General features: G+C 41.6%; 1 protein-coding gene across 1 annotated transcript in view; it reads left to right on the top strand.

The window, feature by feature from the left end:
* Positions 1 to 13,768: 13,768 nt before the first annotated feature.
* The window catches only part of COL4A3 (collagen type IV alpha 3 chain), a 73,126-nt gene continuing 66,902 nt past the window's right edge, over positions 13,769 to 19,992 (top strand). The window contains exons 1-4 of the mRNA XM_029932876.1: positions 13,769 to 13,782; positions 15,371 to 15,494; positions 18,499 to 18,555; positions 18,967 to 19,080. Of these exons, the coding sequence (XP_029788736.1) occupies positions 13,769 to 13,782; positions 15,371 to 15,494; positions 18,499 to 18,555; positions 18,967 to 19,080 (309 nt within the window). The remainder of the gene's footprint in view (positions 13,783 to 15,370; positions 15,495 to 18,498; positions 18,556 to 18,966; positions 19,081 to 19,992) is intronic.

The raw sequence follows: 19,992 nt of genomic DNA, 5'->3' as shown, positions 1-19,992 counted from the left end.
AATCCTTCGTTACTGTAGTCTCTGATGGGACCTAAGTATTTTTCTTTGGAGATAAAGTATTAACATTTGGAAATTTGGGACATTTGGGACATTACTGGCTTTGCTCATTCCATGGTGCCAAATGTTTCTGCCCACAAGACCACGCTTGCTGGAGGGCAGAAGATACTGTCAGCGCTGCTGCAATAATCATATTCATCCATTAAAATACACACTCAAATTCCCAGAGGTAATGACTTTCGAAATACCTGAGTGTGACTGACTACCAACATTGTGTGAAGACTGCGCACGGCACACAGCACTGCCGCCGCCATGAGCCCTCGATACCGGTCTTACCATAGGGCAGCTACACCACTGTATAGGTGGGGGGGGGGGGGGTGTAATTCTTTTGAATTTGCCAGAATACTTAAACCTTTATTTAGGGTTTTCTAAATACAATTGCAGTTGAAAAGATGTCATGTAAAAGTAAAAACACTGCATCTTTTTAAATCAGGATATGATACTTACATCTGTGCCTTCAGAAAATTAATTTAAATATGCTTTTGTTGTTCTTCTGTAGTCTTCTTTCCAAAACTAACAGTGAAGCAAGCTATCTAGATGCTTGCTCTGTCGCCTCAAGTTGAACAATCAAACTCTATTTTAGCAACAACAAACAATATCTTTAAATTTTTTTAATGTTCCACTTTATTTTTGAGAGAGAGAGAGCAGGAGAGGAGCAGAGAGAGACACAGAATTTGAAGCAGGTTCCAGGCTCTGAGCTGTCAGCACAGAGCTGGACACAGGGCTCAAACCCACAAACCGTGAAATCATGACCTGAGCTGAAGACAGTGTTTGACTGAGCCACCCAGGCGCCCCAGTATTTCTAGTATCCAGAGCAAAGCGAAGCAAATATTAGGAAAGTGTGAAAATACAATCATTTCAGAGAGCTCCAAAAGATATCTGATGCTTAACATTTGAAAATTTAGTCACCTGGGGGCGCCTGGTGGTTCAGTCTGTTAAACATCCAACTTTGACTCAGGTCATGATCTCACGCTCATGAGTTTGAGCCCCACATGGGACTCTGTGCTGACAGCTCAGAGCCTGGAGCCTGCTTCAGATTCTGTGTCCCCGTCCCTCCCCACCTCTCTCCCCTCTCAAAAATAAATGAACATTTTAAAAAATTTTAATAAACAAAAGAAGTTTAGTGACCAATATTTCAATTGCTTCAAATTCTGAATTGTCATTTTTGCCTACTTTTCCTTTTTATTCTATAATACAGAATTAAAACTCAGTTTTCATATTCTTTTGTATTCCTCCAAAACAGATATATCACCATTTTGCAGAATTTCCCTCCTTCCAATCTACAATAAGAAAGCATGAAATGAAATCTCTGTCCTCTGATCCATTAGTTCTTTTTTTTTTTTAATTCTCATACGATGCAGTATTGGCTTCAGTAGAATTCAGTGACCCACGATTTCAGCCCTCATCCCTGCCCTTCCTACTCACTCTGCTACCCAGCTGCTGCGTTCACCTCGTAGTCCCCCCAATCTGTAATACTCCACTGTTCCAGCTAGTGCGTTTCTTTTCCCCAGTGGCGATCCTAAGGACTCTGGTTAATTCTCCCTGGCTTTCTCGTCTACCTGCTCCTATGATTTTAATTTACTTGGCATTAGTCATCTGGATGAGAAGAAAAAAATCAGTCAGTCATCAAAATGTTTAAAATATCCAAATGTTTGTTTATCCAGAGGCACAGCTTACACTTTCGTATTTATTTTTGTATGACATCCCGCTCCAGCTGTCATCGCCATATTTATGGGTTTCTCTCTCCATAGTCTGTTTCCAGTGCCACGGAGCATTGTCTTATTCTTGACATGTGCCCAGTTTCATTTTTAACCTTCTTCTGTTGCTTGAACAATACTTACATATCTTACATGGTTAGGTAAGTTATGCCTACCAATTTTCTGTATTTAGTACCTTTTCATCTACCTTTCCATATAGTCCCTATTTATTGAACATCTACTACCTAATGATTGTAGCCCCCATGCTATCTAGGAGCAGCCTGTCCTTTGAGATTTAAAACTACTTGGAATTCTTGGAATAGCATCTCAAATCCACGGGAAATCCAAATTCTGCCCAAGATTTCTGCAAATTCCCCGGGGCGCCACATTGTCTCTGTGGCCTTTCCTTCTGACTTCCTGTACGTGCTGAAGACAGGGGTTCACCAGCATGTCAGTTTTCACAATTATTCTTCCATTCATGGAAAAGAGCTGGAGAGAGGTTCACTCTTCCCAGGATAAGGCAGTTTTTAGAACAAACTTGATTGAAGATTCAGAGACAACACAGGGGACTTGAATATTTGTAATGTGCTATTTCATATGCTGCGTGGCAGGTGAGGGGGTATTTGTTACATTTCACTTTATACCTTTCCATAATATGGATGCCCACCCCACCTCTCAGGTATGTCTTGAGGACCTCCTTGTATAATCAAATAGGCCCAGATGTCATGTTCCCCCCACTTCCCAGGGAGAATAGCTCCTTTCTACCCCTGCTCTGTAAACTGCTCTGTCCACTAGGGACATAGAGATGAGTAAAATGTGACTTCCTAAGAGGAGCTTTGTTAGGTGGTGGAGAAACAAATAATTACAATGCAATTAGATACATGTTATAAGAGCAGTTATGCACAAAACAGATGAGAGAGCAAGTAAGTATCTAGAGAATTTAGGGAGCTAGTCTTCCGGAAAGAGGTAACCTTTGAACTTTTCCAGAACGAGCACGACTTAGCCAAGTAGAGTAAGGGGTATTGAGAAGTGGGCATTCAGGCCAAAGAAAGACCATGTGGAAAATCACAGGAATGCAAGAGAGCTCGGGGTGACCAGTGGCCTCCGAGGCTGGGGAAATAGGGGGAACCAGAATACAAAGAGCCTCGTACGTCATGCTGATGAGTTTAGACTTGGCACTGGTGGCCGTAGGGAATGAACAAACAATTTTAATCAGGGAAGTGACATAATACAGTTTGGGAAATTTATTTATGGTTGATAATTAATCCTAACCTCTATATTTAAAAATAAATACTGTTTTATTTCATAAATACTACAGATCAGTGTAATAGTTTTCCAGATGAGTGTCAGTTGTTTTTTTTTAATGTAATTTACTGTCAAGTTGGCTAACATACAGTGTATACAGTGTGCTCTTGGCTTCGGGAGTAGATTCCCATGATTCATCGCTTACACACAACACCCAGTGCTCATCCCAACAAGTGCCTTCCTCAGTGCCCATCACCATTTCCCCCTCCCCCACCCCCATCATTCCTCAGTTTGTTCTCCGTATTTAAGGGTCTCTTATGGTTTGCCTCCCTCTCTGCTGGAAACTATTCTTTCCCCTTCCCTTCCTCCATGGTCTTCTGTTAAGTTTCTCTAATTCCACGTATGAGTGAAAACACATATTTAATGCTCGAGATGTAAAGGAGATTCTCAAAGTGTGGCCTGGGGAACCCCTGCAACCCAATCTCCTGAGCTGTTTGTTTTAAATGCAAATTCTAGGCCTCAGAACTATTCTCTAGGCTTGGGATTCTGGAAAAATTAAGACTACTAAGGGCCCAGGTAATTTATGTATACTAAAAGTTGAGAACCACGGTCCAAACTTTCCATTAGAATACCATGAAACTAAACAGAGAGATTTTTCTTAGTCACAATTTGATTTGAACTGGTGCTATCAAAGAAGCATATTAATCATAACAAATGCAACAGAAACATACCAGCATTTCTATAATTTATTTTTTTATTTTTTATTTTTTTTTATGATGAAGAAGCTTTATTATGGCTTTGCACACAATGAACAAAGAATGAACATTACTTTCAGTTTTGACCATATGGCATTATTTTAGAAAATGTGACCTGTACATTTTCAACTTCAGGGATTTATTGAGATTTTCTTTAGTGCGTCAGATGGATCAACGTCCTATATTTAATGCTCCAGGGGATCTATAGTTTATTTTGTTTATTTATTTTTTTGTTTTATTTATTTTTGATACAGAGACAGAGCATGAGAGGTGGAGGAGCAGAGAGAGAAGGAGACACAGAACCGGAAGCAGGCTCCAGGCTCTGAGCTAGCTGTCAGCACAGAGCCTGACACGGGGCTCGAACCCACGAACGTGAGATCTGACCTGAGCTGAAGTCGGAGGCTCAACCAACTGAGCCACCCAGGCGCCCCTATAGTTTATTTTAAAAAGCAAATTCAGGATATCATATTCTCTCCTTACCCTTTATAGAGTTCTTTATGTGATTTGTTGCCTTATGTCTTGCCCCAGTCAAAGGGCTAATTGGACGGCATCCGTCCTCCACTTTTAGAGAGAAGATAGTTTCACAATAGTCACCATCATGAACCAGGAATGGAGCCCCAGCCCGATTCAGCCATAAAGAGTTAGTCTTCTCTAAGGGGAGCACACCTAGAACAAAGCCCACGGGTCTGTGGGCCCCTCTCCAATGCAGCCCCAGCCGAGGGCAAGAGGCCTAGCAAGTACAATGGCCTCCATGCTCATAAATCCCCCCAAAATGTAGTCAGCTCCTCTCCCCAAGAGAAAAGGGAAATTGTGGGCTCCAAATAAATCTGGACCAACATCGAACTCAATATCTGACAGATGAAACCTAAGGCCTCTTGTGGTCTTCATAGTGTATGATTTAGAATAACAGAAAGTGTGGGGCACCTGGGTAGCTCAGTAGGTTAAACATTTGACTTCAGCTCAGGTCAGGATCTCATGGTTTGTAGGTTTGAGCCCTGCATCAGGCTCTGTGCTGACAGCTCAGAGCCTGGAGCCTGCTTTGGATTTTCTGTCTCCCTCTCCCTGCCCCTCCCCTGCTCATGCTATCACTCTGTCTTTCAAAAATAAATAAATATGAAAAAAAAATTTAGAAGAGCAGACAGTGTCTGTCCCCCCACCCCCCACACTAGCAAATAGGAGGTCAGGAAACCTCCAGGATTGACCTTCGTAGGCAGAGAATTGTCAGCCAAAGTTTTCTTCATCAAATGTCTGAATCTTTTTTCTTTAAAAATTTCCTATGTTTATTCTTACTGTATTTTTTTCTACAAGGAAGTCAAAGCTAGATTGGTGATTTTCCAAATTGGAGAAAAACCTCACTTAAGATGAACTTAGAATGCTTTATAGGTTGAGAAAACAATAAATTACAGGACTTTAAATGTAAAGTTAACAGGAAATTTTTCTGGTTTCGAGATGCACTTTCTTTGCTGTTGTTAATTTTTAGCAAAGCAAAAAAAGTACAGATAGTAAATCATCATAAAAAATACTTGTAATATTAAAGACTTGGAGCAAAAACAAAGTCCCCCTCCAGCCTACCTTCTCCCAAGTTCTCCAACAAAAAGGCAACTACTTAAAAATTTTTTTAAATGTTTATTGACTTTTGAGAAAGAGAGAGTGAGAGACAGAGCACGTGTGGGGGAGGGGCAGAGAGAGAGACACACACAGAATCTGAACAGGCTCCAGGCTCTGAGCTGTCAGCACAGAGACCGACACGGGGCTCGAACTCACAGACCGCGATATCAGGATCGTGAGCCCAAGTCAGATGCTTAACTGACTGAGCCACCCAGGGGCCCGAGGCAACTACTTTTGAAACTTCCAGCTGTTTCTCCTATTTACTTATCTCCATATTTCTTACAAACAGGCTTCTAGAGTTATTTTAACACTATCTATTGACTTGCAGCGCAGTAGGTGAGGAACCATTTGTGAACTACAACCCTCCTTTTCGTCAAATCTTCCCAATAGGTCTCTGTCAAAACTTATGGTTGAATCAGTAGCATTGGATGTCAGAAATGCTGCTCATTCGTAAGTCACTGCTTTTCATGTTTGTCAACTTTCTTGGACAAACTTTTGTTTTACCTGAAGTTTTTCAATGTTCTGCTGTCACACTTGTCTGATGGTTTTCTTGGTGTCCCCCCTCCCCCCAGTGTCTGCCACTCTCTGGCTCCAATTATTTATTTATACCCTGGTCATCCTGAGACAATCAATCCAAGTTGGGTCCTCTCTTGTAGACCCCAGATCTTTCCCTTTCTTGACCTAATTTCTTTTTTTGTTTTTGATGGAGCACATCCTTCAGTGGTTAACCATGAAAGTATGCCTGGAGGATGATATTTTTGCTTCATTACATATCTGAAAATAATCTGTGTCTCCTCAAACTTAATGTGTCATTTGGTTAGTATAAAAGTCTAGGTTGACACATCTGATGCGATTTTTCCCAATGCCTTTTCGATTCCAATACCTTTGTCACTGTTTCTTCTGGTTGTTTCCTTCTAGAATCTTCTCATTGTCCCCAGTGTTCTGGAATGTTTTGATAATGTGCTTCAGTTGGGTGTGTTTGTAAGAGGAGGACATTTAGCAGGTCTTATCAATTTATGAGACTGACGCGCTGCCTACTGTGCTAAGGAGGCACCTCGGGTCTTATCAATTTAAATATTTATTTTCTTCACTTAGAAAATTGTTTCTTATTTTATTTCTTTGATAATTTCCTCTAATTTTCTCTCTTTGGTTTTTTTGAAACTCCATTTGGTAAGATACTGGACATCTTGGATTGATCCTCAAAACTCAGGAGCTTTTTTGTTATTGTCACTTTTTAATTTGTTCTATTTCTTGGGAAACTTTCTGAATTTCTTTTTTATTATTTCCATCAAACTTTAAATTGGACTCCTGCATTATTTGTTACTGCCTAATAGATTATTCCCCAATTTTTCAGTTTAAAACAGCAAGCATTTGTCATCTCGCACATTTTTGGAAGGTCAAGACTCTGGGAGCAGCTCAGTTGAGTGATGCTGTCTCAAGGTCCCTCCTGGGGTTCAGAAGCTGCAGGCAGAGGCAACAATCATCTAAGTCTTGGCAGAGTTGGAAGGCAAACTTGAAAGAAATCTCATTCACAGCATCACTGTCAGAGACTTCAGATCTCAATACATGGGCCTCTTCATAAGACTCCTTGACTTGACATGACAGCTAGCTTCCCCCAAAGGCAACCCAAGACAGAGCAGATATCACAGTGTCATTTTATGACTTAGCCTCAGAAGTGACATGGCATCACACTTGTCCTATTCTATTGGTCATACAGACCAACCCCAGTTCAATATGGAGGGAACTATAAAAGAGCATGAATGCCAGGAGGAGAGATCATTGGAGGCCATCTTGGAAGCTGGCTACCACACTCTGTATTCCAATTTTTGTCATTTCTTTTTCTTTCTCCTCTGTGTGTGCCCACCCTTTTGGAATGGTCCCTTTGGGGACGGCTTCATGATCTCAATCCAAATAGTGTTAAGATGGTGTTTCTTGGCTAATGCTTCCTATTGTGCACAAGAGTCAAACTCCAAAGCACCACAGTTGGCTTCTAGACTCAGTCCAGCCTCTAAGGCATCAGTCCCTCCCACTGCTTTGGGTTTCCATTGCATTTTCATCACCAGAAACATTGATCTTGGTTTTTTTTTTTAATTTTCTTTTGTGTCTTATCTATTATGGGCACAGAGGACATGTGCCAGAGTATTTACAGATGCACTGGGCCAGTTGACTTGAAGCTTTCCCTGGCCACCCAGCATCTAACAATTGACAATTTTCATCTGTTTTTGTCTTTTCACCTGTTTTTCTTATTTTGTGGGTTGGTACGATTATTTGTTCTTTATCTTATTCTGGGTTTCACACACATACACACAGACACACACACACACACACACACACACACACACACACACACAAGAAGACACATATGAAGCATTTAAACAACGATTTTCCTGGATTAACTTTTACATACACAAGTGAGCCTGTTTTTATTCCCTTATTATCCAGAATAATATTGCTACCCAAGTACTGTCGATATTTTCAGATAGTATCACATCAGTCTTCCTGAGAATCCAAAGAAGGCTTCCATTTGGAAAACTGCCTTAATCTTATGGGTGACTTTCAGCTTGTTATGTTTCTTTTAGGTTCACGGATAGAAAATGAGTATTTCCTTGAAATGTCCTACATTTATGCAATTAAGTGCAACGTTTCTGAAAACTTCTAAGGGGGCATCTCGGTGCCTCAGTTGATTAAACGTTGGACTCTTGACTTTGGCTCAGGTTGTGATCTCATGGTTTGTGAGTTCAAGCCCCATGTCAGGCTTCATGCTGACAGTGTGGAGCCTGCTTGGGATTCTCTCTCTCCTCTCTTGCTGCCCCTCCCCCATACTATCTTTTTCAAAAATAAATACACTTAAAAAAAAAAAAAACCTTCTAGCAATTCTCCCAGAACTCAAAGTTGAAAAATGTAAAACTTTTAAATTCACTTTAGATTTGCTATTGACAATTGGTGTAATGAGCCAGGTGATAGCTGGTGGAAGTGGTGAAAGGCCTGTGACCATCCTCCACATGGACGAGAGCCAAGGGCTGCTTCCCCAGGGAAACTGTCTCACATCTGAGGTAGCATCCCTGGAGAGGTCAGCAAGAACTCACACGTGCCCTGTTCAACTGTGCTTCTTCCCTGGTTGTCAAACAACAAAGGAAGAGACGAATTTCATACTCAAGCTACTTTCTTAAGCCAATAATAGTACCAAAGATATTTTCTGGAAGACGAGGGCCTGCATCACAAACCAGACATGCTCATTAAGGGGTCCTATCTCCCCCAACATGTGTCTCACCTGTCAGTCTGAAGTTAGAATTTTCTACCAGTTGTGACATTTATGAGAGGTGTGTGTATGTGTGTTAAGAGGCATATCTGGGTAAAAAATGTTACAGGGCATATAAAAACGAATTTGTTGGGAAGAGGGAGGGAGGCAAACCATGAGAGACTCTTGAATACTGAGAACAAACAGGACTGATGGGGAGGGGGAGAGGAGAAGGGGGGTGATGGGCATGGAGGAGGGCACCTGTGGGGAAGAGCATTGGGTGTTATATGGAAACCAATGTGACAATAAACTATAAAAGAAAAAAATGAATTTGTTAGCATGCATCACGCATGTGATATGGGCTGGCTGACACCCTCAGAGAGACAACCGGGCAGCTCTGGGTCACTAAGCAGATAGTGGCCGAGCAGAAGAGACGTAGGTGGAGAAGAGGAGACAGCTGTGAGTAGATCAGTGCTTCCCAATGCCATGCTGTGTTGGGCAGTGTAGGCATTCACCAGACTAAGGTAACTGAGAAAAATAAGAATAATGTGGCTATTGTTTTTGAAGTAAATGTCATTTATTTTCACTTCAAAGGAGGATCTTGCATTCTGTGCGCATTTATTTACTTGCCTCCTTTGCGGTGTTTTAATTTGTTTTTTTCTAACGATGATAGTAGATGACTGATTTACTGTTGGCTCAGGCCTGGCTACCAAAGGTAGCTATCACCCTTACATGTAGAAATTATGAATAAGACAATCTGATGTTGGTCTCATTGATTTTTTGTTTTGCTTCGTTTTGTTTTTGCTGCTCGGTGAAGTTCAAAACATGAGGAACTTTTTGATTAGATAATCTGGATTCTTCCAACCCCCAAGTTGCATTACTTATGCTCTCCTGCAACCAACCCTTGGACTGAAGTGTGGTGGGAGGAGGAGAGGCAAATCAGGGGGGGAAGAGGGGAAGAGACAGAGTCCCGTCTGCTCTTCTGAGCTGCTAGACCACCTCTAACTGGAGCTCAGCACTGATCTCTTCTTCCATTTCTTTTTTTTTTATTGTTTATTTTTGAAAGAGACAGACAGACAGAGAGAGCACAAGCAGGGGAGGGGCAGAGAAAGAGGGAGACACAGAATCTGAAGCAGGCTCCAGGCTCTGAGCTGTCAGCACAGAGCCCGATGCAGGGCTCGAACTCACAAACTGCAAGATCATGACCTGAGCGGAAGTCAGCCGTTTAACCAGCTGAGCCACCCAGGCACCACTTCTTCTGTTTCTGTCTTAATTTTTGACTGTAACTTTTATATGACCACAGAAAAAAACTAGAGTTAAGGTAAGTTACACCAGGGCTTAACAAACTTCTTCTGTAAGGGGTCAGACAGTGACTATTTTAGGCTTTGTGGGCTAGGAGGCAATACCAAGGACATTATGCCAACGCCTATAGAACAAGGGAGAAAACACATACAAGTGTTTCTCTTAACAAAATATAAACTTTGTTAATAGCTACTGAAATTGGAAGTTCATATAACTTTCACATGTTACAAACTACTATCTTCTTTTTATTTTTTTTCACTATTTGAAAATATAAAAACCATTCTTAGCTCAAAAGCAATACAAAAACAGACGGCTGACTGGATTTGGTGTGTAGGGTGCAGTGTGCCGATTTCCAATTTAAACAGCAAATTTCATGCTTATCGCTGGGATTTTATAGCCCATCACGGGGGCACAGTGGCAGGGTGAGGGAAAGAGAGAGGTCTGAGTCCACCCCCCCCCCAGCCCCCAGTTCTCAGTCGCCCACAGAGCCAGCTAATAATGAAATCCAGCACAAGAGTCAAGAATACGGCTCTGGGTCACACCACCTGGATTCAGATCCCCCGAGCTCCACTCATAACTAGGTCTCGCTTCTGACACCCCAGCTTTCTCAGCTACGAGAGGGGGCTAATACTAGTGCCTACGTCACAGAATTGCTAGCAGGTGTAAATGAGGCCGTGCACGAGGCGGAGAGCCTAAGCAGAACCATACGTGGTCACTGCTCAAACTGTGTCAACTGCTGACCTCCTCATAGGACTGCCCAAAGTTCATTTCCTCTCCAGCGTCCTTATCACAGGACCCTTCAGAGTCCATTAATCTTACGTCAATGGCGAAGACCTCTTGGTCCTACTGGATTCAACACCTTTTAGGGCAAGGAAAAAATGCCTGGAGCTACTGATGCTAGGTATGAATTCCATCACAGTCTTATGTGAGACGGACGAGACCTTCTTACCGGATTTTATTCCCAAATGTACCAGGGACCTCTGACTGCCACCTTCTTTGTCAGGGCCGGCCATCTGCCTGCTTGCTGTCGTCCAGAATATCAAAAGCGGGTGGCTGATTTAGATGTCTAGACTAGTGATGTCTCTCTGGACAGAGGTTGAAAGCTAGGAAGTGGCAGATCCAGTGAGATTTCTATGACACCCAAGTGTGACAGCGGCTCCTGGGTGGGGAACAAGGGGCCGCGGCGAGAGAGCAGCACACGGGTGTGTCTCTCCTTTGCTGGAGGGCACGCTGCCAAGGCTCCCGGTCAGTTGCTTAAGGCAGACTCGGGATGGAGGGGCCCTGCAAAGAGCAGCTCATGGAGTCTGTCTGGCCCAGTCAGCCACACTTGGTCAGCTCTTTTCACACACAAAAACTTTCGCCTCAGGCTATTGGCTGGGCAAAGGATCAATAATCATAATGCAGAATCAACAGACCTGCTCAGTAGAGTGTTAACCAGCTTTGAACGTTGCCAACTTCCCCTTACACTGAACCGGGCTGGGCTGGGCGTGGGGGAAGCGAGGCTGGGGGGTGGGGTGGGGGAGAGGCAGGGAAGGCCACTGGCGTTCCACGGGAATGCACGTACGATGGGAAACGGGGGCTTTAAGGGTAGAGAGAGGAAGCACCCAAGATGATTTGGAAATTATCTCCTGGCCTGATAATGACCCCCACAGATGCATGTGTATAGTTAGATTCTTGATTTGTTTCAAGAGTAAAAAGATCAAGGTTTGCTGCCTGCCAGTGCTGGGGAGATGGAAGGAATTGTGAGAGGTCGTTTCTACTTGTAGTCTAGAAAACATAGTAAGCCCTCGACTCATGGGCATTTAAGTAGCACTGTTAAATTAATAAGTTAGTAATTACCCACACTGTTGATAGCTCACAGTAAGAGAAGTAGGGGAGGAAAATTTCTTCATGACCCTCTTTTTTTTTTAATTTTTAATGTTTATTTTTGAGAGAGAAGGAGAGGGAGAGGAAGAGGGGCAGAGAGAGGGAGACACAGAATCTGAAGCAGCCTCCAGGCTCTGAGCAGTCAGCACACAGCCCGACGTGGGGCTACAACTCACAAGCAGTGAGATCATGACCTGAGCCAAAGTCAGACACCCAACCGACTCAGCCACCTAGGAGCCCTTCTCCTTGACCCTCTTAGGGTCTAAAAATTAAACTGACAAAGACAGATTAACAGGAGAAAAGTACACACATTTCATTAAAAATTTACGTGTGCTTGGGAGCCCTCACAAGGGAATGAAGAGCCCAAGAAGTGAGCAGAGCAGGATGCTTTTATACCTTTTAGACAAAAAAAAAAAAGTAATGGATTTGCGAATAATTAACAAGACAAAGGGGTTTGGGCTGGCGGAAGTAAATGGTGCAGGAGTAACTAGGAGGCTAAGGTTTATTTTCAGAGCCTTTTGGTGCTGTCTCTGGGCTAATAAGAGTCCATCTCCAGGCATATGAGAATTTATTTCTTGCCTTTGCACAGCAAAGGGGGAGCCTTCTCTGCATTCATTGCTTTGTAATTGCTTCCAATTCAAAGTAATTTTTATGTCAGAGAGGTAACATATTCGGGTGACATATTCCGGTTTCCTTCACAGCCCTTAGTAAGCATGCCATGTCCTCATCTTAGTGCTTTACCAATATTAACCCATTTGACCCCATTTTACAGATGTGGAAACTGAGGCACTAGAGCTCACCTAAAACTACACTGCCTGTTACCTTCGTATAATACGCTTGCCCTGGCACCTTTCATGTAGAAGCATCAAGGACCATTAGGGTTTCCAACGAATATTTTACTAAGCAAGTAAAATGTATCTGTGTCATGGACAGTTGATATCAACTAGTATACTCAGTACACTCGAAGACTACTATTAATAAATACTACCTGATTCATTTGCAGTTTATCAAAAATTGGCTTTTCAAAGTCTCTTACTAGTATTGCTGTTGGAATCAGCACCAGTTCATTGGTGTTGGACAAACAACTTCGGGAGGAAATGTGTACAAGATGGTGGCTACACGAGCTGATGGTAGGAAGGATCAGACAAAAGACTGAGCCTTTCACTGAAGACAGAGCACTTTACAAGTTCTGCACTGACAGTATATCAAATCCTTAGAAAAACACTGCAGGATAGATGCTAATGTCTTCCTTTAGGTGATTTGTCCAAAGCTCCAATTCATAGCTGGCAAATCTGGGAATAGATCCTATGTATATGTGGCCTAAGAACTGGATTTCTGGACTCCTAAGCCTTTTAAGCTTCTCTACTATTGAAGCTTATTTTGCATATTAAGTGAGGTTGTAAAACATGCATGTGACCTTTATATGAAATATTCTCACAAGTTTAACTATTTAATATGCAAAAGCACTGAACCATCATGTAATCTTGGATCACTTCTTGATGTGTTAATGGTTAGCAGGGTGAGAAAACCCATAAAATCATTATTAAAAGCTTTCTGCTCATGACAAATGATTTCTTACTTCATTAAACTATATGGAAACAAGGAGGTACTTTACTATTGGAAGAGGAAAAAAAATCATAAAAATGTTGCTTAAGAAATATCCATCAGTTATGCTTTCTTAATGGTTAGTAGCATGTGACCACTCTGGTTTGTAAGTGATTTAGTATTTAAATAGAAAGCAGTGGGTTACGGGGCGCCTGGGTGGCTCAGTCAGTTGAATGTCCAACTTCAGCTTAGGTCATGATCTCACAGTTCTTGAGTTTGAGCCCCACATTGGGCTCTGTGCTGACAGCTCAGAGCCTGGAGCCTGCTTCACATTCTGTGTCTCCCTCTCTCCTTGCCCCTCCTGCTCATGCTCTGTCTCTGTCAAAAATAAATAAACGTTGAAAAAAATTTAAGTAGAAAGTAATGGGTTATATTGTATTCTACCATGGAACAACATGGTGTTTCAAAGGTGAGTCCAAAAAAGTGAATCAAACCCCATGAAAATGAAAATGTAGCCACTCTTATCTTTTAGCTAAATAATCTGTTTGAATTATCCACACCCATCTGCAAATTTAAAACTTTATTCAGGAAAAACAACTTCATCGAGACGATCTTGAGTCTGGGGTTACTGTCCTTACAATCCAGAAAGTGAAGTGCCTAATGTCCACGGCCCTGGGCAGGGCTCTCTGCTCTATCACACGGGCCGCAATTGCTTCCAGAGCAACAGTTGAACAACTGCCAGAGAGTGGCCCTGACTATAATTTTGAGCTTATTTAATCAGGTGGAGCATCCACATGTCAGCAAAATTGTCACATTCTCTGAAGTCCTAGTCAGTCCAATTTTGCAGATATATAGGCAGGCCATGCCTTGCCATTTTAACTGCAAATTAAAGCTGGAACCGTTTGGGAACATTTCTGCTAAGCCAGGCATAGAAAAAGCCCTGGGCCTGGCTCTGGAGTCTTGGCAGCCATACTGACCACCTGCAGGTGGATGCCATGATGGATGAATAGAGAGTATAGTAAATCCTCTCTCAATGACTCTCCTTTTGAGTGACTTCTGGACTGACCAGAACTCTGCACGCCAGCTCAATAATAGAGCAGTCGATGCCCACTGACACTGCCCGCCTGAGACCCATCCCTTACTTCTCCCTACTGGCATGTTTATTCCATTGGTGGGGTTTTACGATTGACAAGAGCTAGTGGTTTCTGCCAGTTGTACTTATTATAACAAAAGAATTTTATCAAATATGAAATAGAGGGCCGCCTGGGTGGCTCAATTGGTTAAGCATCCGACTTCGGCTCAGGTCATGATCTCACTGTTTGTGGGTTTGAGCCCCGCATCAGGCTCTGTGCTGACAGCTCAGAGCCTGGAGCCTGTTTTGGATTCTATTTCTTCCCCTCTCTCTGCCTCTCCTCTGCTCATGCTCTGCCTTTCTCTATATATATCAAAAATAAATAATACAAAATTTTTAATAAGAAAATACCAAGTTGGTTAAATACGAATGCATAATACTTGTGTTTCTGTGACAACCAGGTTGGAGGGTTTGATTGAATGACAGAGAAACTGCTATTCAATTAAGTGTGGCTGAGAAAACACTTAAGAAGTTAGAAACCTGGTTTAATATATAGAAGGACTCTACTCAAATTGCTCAGCAATTGGCCTGTTTCAAAGAAAGCAAAAGTTGACATTGTCAATGGTGCATTATAGGTGTGACTTAGCAAAAATGACATCACAGAATTCTAACAGCAGACCCATTCCTGAAGAAAAGACCTGGACCCTCTTTCATAAGACTGAAGAATTGGTGTAGACCTATATGTTATGAGTTATAAAATGTCTAAAATGTTCATGGATCTGTTCATTTGTTTCTGCTTTCTCGCTTTAATTAACTTTTTCAATTAACCAGCCGGTTGTTTTTGAATCATCAAATAGGGCTTTTACTCTAATGTAGAGACAATGAAACCAAATACAAACAAAACTAAATGTTTCCCCTAAAGTTGCACGATCCACACTGAAGGGTGATAATGTGAAAACTCAGGAACTGTGGCTTTGATGATCAGAAAAGAGGAGCAAGTCGCTGTGGATGATGATGAGAAGCAGGACCCCAGTCAAGAGGGAACTCAAAGGAACAGTGTAGTCACACACAGAGAGCTCCACACCCAACCCCTGAATAATGCCTCCTGTGTGAGTCCTGTGGATTCTTTCTTGGGACCGTGACAGTCACTGGTTGAGATCAGCCTTTATGTATGGGTTACAGGTAAAGCATTGATTGAGACTAAGTCTACGGTATGAAATGAAAGATATGCTAAAAATTAAACAGCTTTCTATGTTCTTTTTTTTTAATTTTTTTATTTATTTTTGAGAGAGAGAGAGAAAGAGAGAGAGACAGCATGAGCAGGGGAGGGTCAGAGAGGGAGACACAGAATCTGAAGACAGGCTCCAGGCTTTGAGCTGTCAGCACAGAGCCCAATGCGGGGCTCGAACCCATGAACTATGAGATCATGATTTGAGCCGAGCTGGACGCTTCACCGACTGAGCCACCCAGGCGCCCCAGCTTTCCATTTTCTAATGATCATCAAGAATCTTGTATAAGATCTAACCTTAAAACTAGTAGCCTGAATTTACTGCATTAAGGTTTATCGTTTAGGTTCAGGAATGATGTTTCAACTGGATAAGAACATACTCTTGTTTGGGGAAGATGCATGCAGAAACATTAGTGGCAAAGTATCATGGCGCCTGCGGTCTACATTTGAGAAGGGCATGTGTGCATATGAGTGTGGGGGAGGGGGGCCGGGAGACAGAGAGATGGTAACAGTTGTCATACCCAGATGAGACACTACATGAGTGTTCATTACCCTATTTTTCAACTCTTCCGAGGGTTTTAAATTTTCCAAAATATATGTTTACGTCTAAGCAACTAACATCTAATTAGCCTTTGTTAATTTTAAGATAGAGTAAAATAGCCGAAACTCCTATTTCACTTTTTGGCCACTTCAATCATAACCGTGCCTAATTCTTGTGCAGAGAAAATATCTTAGTCATGCAGCGTGACAATAGTCCTATGATTCAAATGTCTTGAAATTCCAGGTCCGAATAGGATGTAAACAAATCACCAGTTTTCCATCTACCCATTGACACGTGCGATTAGTCCACAAGTATTTGTCCAGGATACATTATACACCATGGCTATAAATGTGAATAAGACTATAATTCCTTCCCTGCTCAGGCCTAGGGGCATTAGAGAAAATATCCATTAAACACATAACTGCAAGTGGTCCATGGGAGCAAATAAGAAGGAGGACCTGATCTCATTGGAGGGAGTTGAGCACTTATTTGTTCAAGCTGACATTGAAAGATTTCCAGTAATGTATGGCAAATATGGCTTTTACTTCGAGAAATAAAATAAGGCCTCTCTCATGGCTCCCATGCATATTCTCAGAGGTCAGAGGATTGATTACCTGTGGGTCAGAGGTTCTCAGGATGTGCTGGGTTGTGTCTGGGAGGCAGAAGAATCAGAGATGCTCATGGTTCCTAGAAAATGGTGGCCCGCCACCACCGTTTGAAATAGAGCACTGGGTCCTTAGGAGGGTTGAACTTCCTTGCCCGATATCTGGTGCTCCCCTCGGTGTGGGACTCAGGCCCCTTTCTGAGACCCTGGTGCCCCCCTGACAGGCTGTGTGTTCAGAAATAGAATGAGCTCTATCTTGCAGACTTAGGTTTTAGGGGCTAGTTTAGAGCAGTGACAGCAGCAGCACTCTGGGAGGTCTATTAAAACAGAGTAGTGAGCCACACCCCCAGGGTGTCTGAGTCAGTGGGTCTGGGGCGGGGCCAATAATTTGCATTTCTGACAAGTTCACAGTTGATGCGGATGCTCCGGTCTGGGATCCACTCTTTGGGAATGATTTCTTTCATAGAGTATGCTTAAATACATGGTTGAAATGAGCATAAAAGTTCAAAAATCTAGAAAGATAAGGTTAAAGCATTAAGTCAATAGATGACTTGACCCTAAACACCTGATCCCAAACATCAAGGTATGACTTGACCCCAAAAAGGCAGTCTTCTAAAAAAATACCAATTATCCAACCCTTGGGGAGAATATAAATTTTCCTTTTCAATCAGTCACTCTCCATTCATATAAATTGTGAGGTATATAAATAGGGTGTCCAAAAATTACTATATACTTCCCTTCCTTGAAGGGCAACATAGTCTATTGCTCTGGTCTCAGGAAATATATTTAATTAAAGATGTTTTTGCTTGTGCATCTTATTTTAATTGCACAAATAGGGTCTTCTACTTTGAAAATATCTGAGTCAATCTCTCTTTTATTTTTCCTACCAACCAGCCAGCACATGCCCTAGATTTGCCCTACCTTTACTGTCAATTAGTATCCTTTTCCTGTGGAAAGCAAACTTGTTCTTAGTTAATATTAACCCGAAGAAAAAAATCAAAAAGATAAATATGTAAACATAGAACATGTATTAAAACACATTGCAAATCCAGTATTCTAAACTACTTTTTTGTTGTTCTGCTGGCAGAGAAATTTCTGAAAACTGACTTTGATTAGAGTTGGCTGGTGCATAGGTTTTAAAATGTGTCCCAGTGGCCGCTTAGATGGGCTAAGAGGTCCCAAGCCCCCAGCTACATTTTTGGTTTTGTTTTAAACAAAGAACATTTTGATACCCACGTTAGTGAATCAGATTGTTACCCTTAAAGACACATGGTGGGAATTGATCACCTTTTCTCAGTCTGGAACATCATTTCAGGAAAAGTAACCCTTCGAATTACCTATGGTAGGTATGACCAGTTAATATATGCACATATGTATATTATGTTAAACTTAAGAAATTCGTCACATTAGACCACTTTCTGCTTACCATTATGCCAATTTCGTATGGTTCGATGATGATACTTTCTCCTGAGAAAAAGGATAGATGACTTTGTATTTCACATAAATAACTGAAAATTCCCACATGTCACAAAAATGATGTACACTCACCCGAGAGTTCTACACACAATATCTCACTTTTCGACTCTGTGTCTCTTGATAACGTTGCCTCAGTATCGCATGGCTCCTAATGAATAGTGTTTAATGCTCAAAGAACAGAAAAATATGTTTGCTTTTGCCCTGTCAATCAGGATTTATTAAGTTGTTGTTTAACAAAACCCTTTCTTTTTCCCTTTTTCCTAGGGTTGTGTCTGTAAAGACAAAGGCCAGTGCTTCTGTGATGGGATCAAAGGGGAGAAGGTAAAAACAAAATCTTAATATTGCTTTTTTTTTCCTCTGCAGAGCTTATCCAAGAATTCATTCTCCTTTACCTAATATCAAAAGGCCCCACAGTGCGTTATTCCATTTCCCAAATCAAATTTTAAAGAAATCATGTATAAACATTAACTGAAAGAGAGAGAGAGAGAGAAAGGAAGAGAGAAGAAGGAAAGAAGGAAGCAAGGAAATAAATGTAAGCCTTCTGGAAAGTTGCAGACAACTCATGTAAATGCCGTCCGTTACATTATAACTCTTTTGGTCTTTAAAGAAAAAGGAGCAAGTTAGCAAAAAAGAAAGTTTATAAGAATTCGTCTATATATATAACCCTATTTACAACGCTGATAAACATAAAAGAACAAACGAAAACAGCTCAGTTCACTCACTTTGACCCAGACATTGAAATCCTCAGACTTCGAGTCCTGCGACGCTGGTGCAGCGCGCCCCCTGGTGAGGGAATCCTGCCGCCGCACGCTGGTTGAAGCCAAAATTCAGCACGAGGAAGTACAGGTGTCCCCCGCTTTCTGAAAGCTCGCCTTGCGCCACTTCGTTTTTAAGAAGCCCAACCTTGGCCTTTGTTTTTGCTCAGCCAAAGGAATCCAAAGAGGACTTTTGCTTCTGTGAAAAAAAAATTATCATACTAATGTAGGTTTTTTATAAAAGCGAAATCGTGTAATTCGAACTCTTAGAAAGTGGGGTTACTCTTTCCTTTACACCATTTCTCTTTGGGAAAAGTTTCGTAGGAACGCTGTCCTTTTGGATAGCGGGGGAAACCTGTAGCTCCATTGCAGACTTCAAGAAAAAAAAGAATGCCATGAAATCTCATTAATTCGCTCCATTAACTTGCAATTTGTGATAATTAAGACAGAGGCAGAACTAAAGTTTTTTCTTTGTTTGTAAAACCCTTTCCTCTGGATGCTAATGAATTGCTTAACAATACTGAAGGGTGACTAAAAATATTTAGAACATATGTTTGGCTCTTTAGATAAAATGATTTACATATAATTTGTGTTCTAACTATAATTATTATATTTACTTCCAGTTATTCTGTAATTAGTGTGTAGTTTGAATTAGGTTTTTCCCTGAAACTATGAATGTATATACTCAGATCCATGTTGGAAAGCTGGGATTTATTCTTGCATTCAAGAACTTATGGATTCCCTACTGTGTGCAAGCTGCTACTCTGGAATGTGGGAGGGTAACTGAGTTTTGGGAGAGGTCTAGCAAATTCTTCGGTTTCTCTTTTTATGGAATGTGGGTGTGTCCACACAACACTCAAATAGCGAACTTGATCTCTCTCTTTTTTGTACATTTAATTTGCCCATTCGGTAATTAAATTGACTGAATCAACCAGCGACCTTTACTATTAAAGAATGAAATCCCAGGATCCACGTTCACGAGACAATTATTTGTAGGTAGAAC

This window comes from Suricata suricatta, chromosome 3 (genome assembly GCF_006229205.1).
Source record: "Suricata suricatta isolate VVHF042 chromosome 3, meerkat_22Aug2017_6uvM2_HiC, whole genome shotgun sequence".
Lineage (NCBI taxonomy): Eukaryota > Metazoa > Chordata > Mammalia > Carnivora > Herpestidae > Suricata > Suricata suricatta.
This window is presented reverse-complemented; position numbering and strand designations above follow the sequence as displayed.